Source organism: Xenopus laevis, chromosome 9_10S (genome assembly GCF_017654675.1).
Source record: "Xenopus laevis strain J_2021 chromosome 9_10S, Xenopus_laevis_v10.1, whole genome shotgun sequence".
Classification (NCBI taxonomy): domain Eukaryota; kingdom Metazoa; phylum Chordata; class Amphibia; order Anura; family Pipidae; genus Xenopus; species Xenopus laevis.
Genome location: NC_054388.1, coordinates 30678467 through 30687768, shown reverse-complemented (window position 1 = coordinate 30687768; position 9302 = coordinate 30678467). Strand labels below are relative to the sequence as shown.

Here is a 9302-nt window from a genome sequence, read left to right as displayed (position 1 = left end):
TGAAAAGGACTGTCTGGATGACAGGTTCCCTTTAATTAAATTATCAACCTGAGAGCAGTTTGCAAATCAGAATTGAATTGAAGATGAAGGCTAGGTGACCTAAATTAAAAACATAACCTGTAAGAAATAAGAGTAACAATAAAACTGAAGCATGTAGTCAATTAGTGTTTTGATTGCTGGGGTCAATGACCCCAGCAGCCAAACATCCTTTGCAGTTGCTGATTGGAAATATATAAAATAGGTAAACTAATGAAAAAAATAAGGAGTACAAATAAAGACCAATGGAGAAGTTTCTTCAAATAGGTCCATTAAAAGTTAATTTACATGTAAACTACCACTTTAATAGAGAAATACATGGGATTTTACCCTTAAAACTCATGACAAGGCATTTGGTTCCATTGAGATTTAGTTTAGCTATGTGACAGAATATCTAAAGTAAAAAGCAGGAGAAGTATAACTTTTCAACTGTTTTATTAAAAATACCTAACATTTGAATAAAAATATTTTTAAACAATTTGGATTAAAACAACTTTAACTTTTTGGATGAAATGGATAATTTCCATCATGGCAAAGACAAATCCGAAAATGATAACATGGATGAATAAATATAAAAATAGATGTTAAATATAGCTAAAATATTACAATGGTCTCGTTCTGCATGACGTTCTACCTTTTCAGTGCCAGAATTCAATGTTTTTGCCTCATCATTTAAATAAAACTAAAGTCTTGGTACTGGTTTCCAAAACAATGGAACCATTACTGGGTTTTTTTTCGTTTGTTTTTTTTGTTTTTCAAGGCAACTTTTCACCTGTATCCCAGATGCATCTTGTACCTTCATATTAATACAAAGAATTCTGGTTGCCAATGAGGAAGTTGTAGCCTCATTCTTAATATGACTTCCCAAGAGCTCCCAACAGGATGTGCATACAGTCTCCAGAAGCACCATAAACAGTAGCAACAAACTACCTTAGTTCTCACTTCTCAGGTTCACTGGCAGGTTCCTTCTCCAAGTTCCAAAAGGCTCCAATGCTCCCTTTTTTTTGCATTGAATAGCACAGGGCTTCCAGGTTATAAATTCATTTAAGCAATTCGGTGCATCAAATTTTATGTTCAATTCTTCTCAATATCTAGGAGATGCTTTTGCTTAAATTAGAATTGTGTGAGAATCTGAAACAATAGCTGCTAAGAAGACTTTCTTTGTAAGTGAAAGATAAAAAAAATAATGTCCTAAAAGAATATTAGAATCCAACTAAAGTGATTTTTTGTTTTGTTTGTGGAGAACCTGAGAAACACAATAAGGAATAATTCCCACAGCAGCAAGAGGCACAGCAGCACTTTTACAGAAGGACAAGGCATAGAAAAGCATCTCCACTTTGGTTGGTGGCTTGAAGGAATCAAAAAGGTGAAGAACTAACAAAGAGGCAACAATGCAGCAGAGGCGGAAAGTAAACTGGCTGCCCTTCTTTCCACCGCAACTTTCTTGATAAAGCTTGGAGTTGAGGGCTAGTCCAAGGCCAAAGAAAATACCAAGGTTTCTGAGAAGTCCAGCAAAAGGTGTTGTATCAATGTGTATCCACTCAGGCTGAGCGCACCATCTCTTGGCTTTTTCCAGAGTCCAAAGGAGATCAACACCCACAGCTTTAAGAAGCAAGTAGAAGCCCAAAGCAAAAGAGAACAGGAAAAGTGTGGTGTAGATGTATTTCTTCAGGCTCGCCTTATAAATCAGCTGTGTGTGATGAAAAGCTTCAGCGACCACCATTCCTGTTAACAGCAATAATAATACATAATCAGGTAAGTTAGGAATAACCAGGATCATTTTCTGAACAGGCAGTTATAATTGATTTAAAATTGAATATTTAAAAGCACTTGGAGGTAAAAAAAAAAAAAAGAAAGAAATCTCAAAGAAATTTTAGATGGAAAATCGTAGAAGGATCTAGATGGGTAATAAAAAACATGAAATGAATGCACTTGCTGCTTATAACTATTTTTTATTCACTAGGAAACTTATACTTTCGGTTTTTATAAATGAAACAACTAGGGGAAGGGTAGCGTGTCTGTGTCAACATGCCTCTTGATATTTCATTTTGCTTACCTGAGATCACTCCAGCCACCACCTGATGAGGAAAGTGAGCTGCAAGAAAGATTCGAGACAGGCAGACACATACTTGAACTGCCCAGAAACCAGTCCAGAGAGCTCCACGCACACACCTGTAACATAGGAGGAGAAGGTTAACACACATTAGGTACAATCAACATCAACTCCATTATAACCCAAGTGATATTTAACACTTATTTAACCAATTATACTAAAATCTTTGGCTATGAAATGGTTGGTCATACACCGTTTGTTGACAGGAAATGTTTAGGGGATACAGATATTAAACCCTGTAAACAGCAGTGGCCTTGGCTGTTCTGGTGCCAGTGGTTGGCTCTATATGCTTTTATATCCATTTCTGTTTAAAGACCCAAAGTGTTGGAAGAAGTAGCACATGCAAAACTTCAAAAATGTATGTTTCTTCACTGGTAAGTGTAATAAAAATAATGTATGGTACAATAGCAAATGATAAGTATAGGGGTCGTTAACTTTTATGACAGTGTTCATATGAAAAAAATGGGCATGGTGTGCCTTCCTTCATTAAAGAAGTGCTCCAATATGTAGCACAGAGACCAGTGTCTACTCCCCTGAATACAACCACATTTGGAATCTCTATAAGAGGATTGGGTGGGACATGTAGACATCTCCGCTTAATTGTTTGTCATTTATACAGGGCCCTGTCCTATAGCTGAAAGGGCTGGCCTGTGCCTCCTGATACTGCAGTGAACGAAGTCACTTCAGATAATACAATCGTAGTTTTCAATACATGTTTGAAAATTACACTTACCAGTTTGTGAGTGAGGTTTCCTTCTTCTTAAGCATTAATGTGATAATGGCTGTGACCATAACATAGTAAATACCAGCTGAGCCCATGGCATGACCTGAAGGGCTTCCTGAAAAGACACAAAACGAATTTGAAGATGAGTTGAGAAATTATGATGTGCAGAATCTAAAGAATGATAGATAGATAGATAGATAGATAGATAGAGCATTTTGAGTATGTGTATATTCATGTTAATTTTACCTGGCCCGGTCTCACAGGTGACAGGAAACTGTTCAATGACTGGAGCAGATGAGTTTCCATAGTAAGCGGTGTCATGAACCCACCAGTATGGTCTTTGTCCAAAGAGAATCCTGCAGTCAAAAACATAAACATATAATATTGTGAACTGCCAGTTTTGGTATTGCAATTTTCCAAACCCACTGACTATTCTGACCCTATTGAGAATTTCAGTCTATTAAGGGCTAGCCATTATAAAACTAGCTGATTTGATATCAGAGAATGATACTAAAAGATTCCCTGTACATTGCAGAAACAATTTTTAAAATATAATGTGATAACGAATGTGCCACTAACATTCCTACATGATATGAAAGTAAGGACAAGTAGGCCATACAAAGAAATATATCTGTGCTTTACTGGAAGACTTTGGGGATTAGCCCGACATTGTAACTGGAAAATATGTATTTTATAAACACAATAACACATTCAGAAATATAATACATTATCTTATGTGCAGAATAACGTAATTTAATGAATTCACCGTTAAAACAAATACACTGCTGGGATTTGTCCTATGATATTCTGGATAATTCAATGTTTCCACACTGATAGGTCTACATGACATCATACTTATTTAAAAACAAAATTGGTTTTACTCTTGGGTAGCGTGGGGTAAATATGTGTTAACCCACTAGACACATTAATGGGACTGCCCAGCTGTCTAAAATGCTTACTATGTCTGTGGCAATAAGATCAAATATATTTATTTCAGTACATATTTTGAGAAATGCATTTCAGAACATTTTTGAGCAATGAGCAGAAAATTAAAATTTAATTTTTTACATTTATTTTCATTTTTGCACAGTATCGACTACCTAAATATATTTTACTGAAGGCATGCATACAGATATAAAGAGTAATACTCCCCTTAAAGCAGAAAAATATTCTAAGTGAGGCAGATGTGTACTCTAAGTAAGAACTGATGCTTTAATTATGCCATTGGAGATAGCCTAGAACATTAGATGCCTATATTTGTTGTGACTAAAAATTGTCAAATTGTATAGTCACATCCTTACAACAGAAGGGATTGGGTAATTTGGTGATTTGGCAGGGAAAAAGCACATTCTAATGAGGTTAAATGAAATGCGTGCATGCAGGTCATAGTGACCATCATGTACAGTATAGGTGAAAATAAAGTTCACCAGAGGGAAACTCCACTACTTTTTGTTCACGTGTTTAGGAGTTTTAGGGAAACATTTATCCAAGGGTGCTTTTTCACTGAAACATGTTGCATAAGAATCATCAGATTTGGCAAATTATAAAGAGTAATATCCACAGTAGATATAAAAACAAAATTGCAGCAATTAATGCCAGGTATTTTAATAGAAAAAGCTTTAAAAACTGGGTGATATAGTGATAATACAATGACAATATAAAACTGTTGAAAAACCTTATTGCCAAAGGATGGTATGGGTGACAATTGGAGTACATCTGCACTGGAGGAAGGAAGTTTAACCATCAACACTGGGAGCTTATACTTTACATTATGGTCCAGAGAGCCATCTGTCATTATGGGGGTCAGGGTGTAATTACTGTATTTTACTCTGTAAGGCAACCTGCCTGCTAGGGGTTTGGCATTGCTTCCACTGGACTTTTTAAGTGTAACTTACTATGCTCAATCAAAGCAAGGGTAGACATTACAGTCAATTTTGATATAATGCTGTTTAGACTCCTATTAGTTACCTATAAAAAACATTTCATGAGCTTCTATTGAGTTCATGAACATTGAGGATCAAAACATGATCACTAAAAAGTTAACAAGAACAACATGAACATTTGGAAAGGAAAGCAAACGTATTCCGTGCAAGGCATACTCACCATTTAAAAACCAAATTCAGCCAGTCCCCGATAACAGCCACCCATATAAGCTTAATGCCCACCGCCTCATAAAGATGGAACCAGATGGGAAAGAAGACGAAAAAAGTGTTTCTGAGATCAGCAGCAAATGAAACAAACATGAACCAGTCTTGGGAACTCTTGTAGTTCATCTGGAGATATTGGATCATCTGAACTCCAGAGTCATGGAGAGCATCCATCCCATTCTCCATCTTTGTAAATGTAACAAATGCTTTCAGCTAGCTGATTCTGTCTAGAGCTTAGTTTGCACTGCCTCTTACTATGTGCATGCAGTGGTATTTGTACTGTCCCAGGTCTCCTGTTTACAACTGAAAAACTAGCTTTCTGAACTTTGGACCTATAAAAAAAAAATCTCTTAGATGAAGAGAAAAAAAAAACTGCTGTCGATCAAAGGTGATGACACAAACATGTTTGGTACAGTGTGAACTTCGTGAAAAACACGTTTATCTTCTAGTTACTAAATTTTAAGTATTGTTTAACACTGAACTTTGAGACCTTATTTGATTCAAGAGGGACAATAAAGTGCAATATGGCATCTGAAGTTGAAATCAGCAAGTATCTTTTAATATATAATTTAATATATTAATATGAAAACGTAATAACTTAATAACTGCATGAGAGGTAGTAGCAATAAATTGATCAAGTTCAAACAGCTGCTGAAAAATTACTGAAAATTTTAATTAATTCAGAAAAAGGAGAAACAATGCCTATAACTAGACTTTGGTTAAACTTTGTACTTATTTGCAAACTTAACTGCATCCAGTCATTTCTTGAACCCCTTTATTCAAACATATCTATTAAATCTGCCAGTTTAACTGCTTCATGTTGATTATAGGCCCCATGTTCCTCTTTTAGTACAACCAGTGTTAACTTTGTTGGTCAACATTTTCTTTATCAGTTCTGTAGTCATTTTGTCAAATTCTCTCCAGTTCCATTTTGAGTACTAAAGTATATACTACATTGTTTTCCAATGAATAACCTACATTTTATGCACTTTGAATTAATACTGTCTTTTTGACCATTTACTAAAATCAATTTGGCAATTTGTTAAGGCTAAGACCTCTGTACTACTATATTGTAAGTTCTTAGACATTGGTTCGTCAATTACAATTAGGCACATTTCATCTCTCTCAATTTTTGCAAAATACCATATTCAATCATAATCTTTGTTTTGCTGACTTTTTTTTTCGAGTTTCCCTGTTAATATTATTAATGAAACTGAATTCTTGAATACTTCTTATAATAAGAAAGAGTGACATTGGTAATATTACTTGGAGTCTATTAAAACTACAGCCAATAAGATTTTATTTATAGTTAACATAATACCAAAGGGTAGTCTCCCCCACATGAACTAAAAATGTGTATATTTATGTGCAAACATATAGTAAGGTATCATGTGTCTTCTCAACTAGGCCACTCCTTAAAAGACAGTTCTTTGTGTCCACGGCACTTTATAGTGAAAGCAGCAGGAAAACATCAGAACCCTGGCCCCTACTGCATATACTGCATAACTGGCTGTACCTTTTTTTATTGAATTTTTTTGGCACATTGGAGAAAGGGCAGATTTTGTAAAAACAGGGGTTAAAGAACTGTTATTCCTAAATTGCATATATATTCCTAATGCATTCCTAATTTGTCTAATGAAAATGTTAATAAGTGAATGTGTAATTATTTTGTCATGCTTTGTGTTTCCTGATTTCTATGAAGCTGTTAATAATTTCATTGGCAGTTTCAGCCTTGGTCAAATTTCTATTGTTTATTGGTTGGTTGACCACAGTGTTCCAATTGTACAGGCACAGGTATTTACTTGCATTTATCTCAATGCAACGGGAAAAAATATATGTACCTTAGTATTGCCAAGATCAGTTTAAACTAATGGGCACATCATTGTGTTAGATTGGGAATCTCTTTCTATTACTCCACTTAACTCAAAAAAAGCTTCAGTTGTTTTACGTTAAAGTATATAGGAACCTTAGCAGATATTTCTCATGTGTGTTATAGATATGAGCTAAACAAAGGTGGGAAAGAATATTGTACAAACAAATTTTGATTCAATGTTCCGAGGACCCCATGCACTTTACAACTTACTTGTCCTGATTGCAACCTGCCTCCCGATTTTAGGGTTGCAACCTGGTGGATATACTTGATGCCAATGTTATCAATAAGTAGAAAAGATAAAAATATAGGATGGCAGGCATTTTATTCTAGAAAATGTGCCAACCCTACCTGCTCTTAATGCATTGGAAAGAATAAAGTTGCACCAGGGACTTTGAGGGAAGATTTGATATCTGTTCAAATTTCCTGGCCAATTTTGTTGGTTTTTTTTGTACTTTGCTTTAGCCCCTGATAGCAAAACAACGTGTTTGGTTTTAAAACTACAACCATAGATAGAATTGATCTGTAGAGTCCAATGTATTTAGTTTTAAAATTACAACAATAGATATGGGTGGTCTCTAGAGTCTGTTTTTATATGTGTGGGTTGGTGCAGTTATAACCCTGAATACAAACTCTATTGTTAAAAACTGTAGAATATCTAGGGCATATTTCCTTTATCCAAGAGGCATTAGCCTCCATAATGGCCTAGGGTAGCACAGAGATAAATAAACCACTAAGGAGATAGGAAACAACCTTTTTTTTATAATATATTGGGGGCACATTTACTAAGGGTCGAATATCGAGGGTTAATTAAATTCGAATATCGAAGTTGAAGGATTTACCGCAATTCATTCGATCAAACGATCGAAGGAAAGATACTTTGATCGAACGATTTTCCTTCGATCACAAATTGCCTAGAAAGCCTATGGGGACCTTCCCCATAGGCTAACATTGGTGCTCGGTAGGTTTTAGGTGGCGAAGTAGGTGGTCGAAGTCTTTTTAAAGAGACAGTACTTCGACTATCGAATGGTCGAATAGTCGAACGATTTATAGTTCGAATCGTTCGATTCAAAGTCGTAGTCGAAGGTCGAAGTAGCCAATTCGATGGTCGAAGTAGCCAAAAAAAATACTTCGAAATTCAAAGTATTTTTCCTTCTAATCCTTCACTCGAGCTAAGTAAATGTGCCCCTATGTGTTTATGCCATTTTACAGTTTTTTAGTACTTGCCTGGATAATAGCGTATATTTATCATTAAACTTGTCCATGGGGAGTTGTAATAAAAACAAAGAGTACATAAAATTAAATCTACAGGATAGTCATTTAATTACTATGGATCTTAGAGCAGTATATAGTTTATATCTGTGATCCTCAACCAGTGGCTCGTGAGCAACATGTTGCTCTCCAATCCCTTTGATGTTACTCCAAGTGACCTCGAAGCAGGGGCTTACTTTTCAATTCCTGGTTTGATGGAAAGTTTGGTTGCATAAAAGCCATGGGTACTGCCAAAAAGAGACTAATGTAGGAACTCAGTCCACAACGGGGCTACCAATAACCAATCACAAGCCCATCTTTGGCACCCCCAGGAACTTTTTGTCTGCTTATGTTGCTCTCCATTTTTTTTACATTTGAATGTGGCCCAAGGGTAAAAAAAAGTTGGGGACCACGGTATATGTGTCTATACAGTATATATTAGCTACATGTGTGTAGAGAGGTCGGACGGGCAAGAACAGGGAGGCTAGAAGATAAATAATTATACAAACTCACTTTTCTGCAGAATACTGCTTTTAAACAAAGTCTGGAATCATTACCCCAATTGCCTATAAAACTATAAAACAAAATATATATCCACATGTATATACAAAGTACATACTTAAAAGGTGAAAACACTGAAAGCTTAGGAGGGAATGCCATATAACAGAAATGTACAGAATATAAACAAAAGTGATATCCATAACTGTGATCTACATAGAACAAGTACATTCCAGTTAGAAGAAAGGAGGCTCTTTCTTAAAATTTGGAAGGGTTTTTTTTTACTGTACAATATGAGACACATGAAAATGACCATTATATATCTAGTTATTGTTATAAATATGCATTCATTTATACAACAACATTTGTTATGCCCTTTAGAGACTACAGTGGTTACTCTTTCATAAACTTCTTGACTGTAGGGGCATGCTGGGAGTTGTAGTCTAAAACAGTTATTGCATGTGATTAATAGGCAAACTCTGTCCAGTGGATTGATAACCATGAGTAGATCATTGAGTGATCAATAATAATGCTTGTTTTGTTTTTGTCCTGTTGTATTTATCCAAGTCCAAGAGAACATCAAATGCCCCCACCCTGACCCACAGGCACACAGATGGAAATGAGCAAAGCACTTTATTGAAAACACATTCAGGTCTGTCAGAG

The 9302-nt window shown here is 35.6% G+C and overlaps 1 protein-coding gene across 1 annotated transcript; it reads right to left on the bottom strand.

The window, feature by feature from the left end:
• Positions 1–454: 454 nt before the first annotated feature.
• On the bottom strand, positions 455–5248 carry g6pc1.1.S (glucose-6-phosphatase, catalytic subunit 1, gene 1 S homeolog). The gene is given in 5 exon segments (NM_001094213.1): positions 455–1761; positions 2093–2208; positions 2883–2988; positions 3120–3229; positions 4977–5248. Coding segments are annotated over 5 exon segments (1074 nt in total). The 5' UTR covers positions 5207–5248; the 3' UTR covers positions 455–1249.
• Between the last annotated feature and the right edge of the window lie 4054 nt (positions 5249–9302).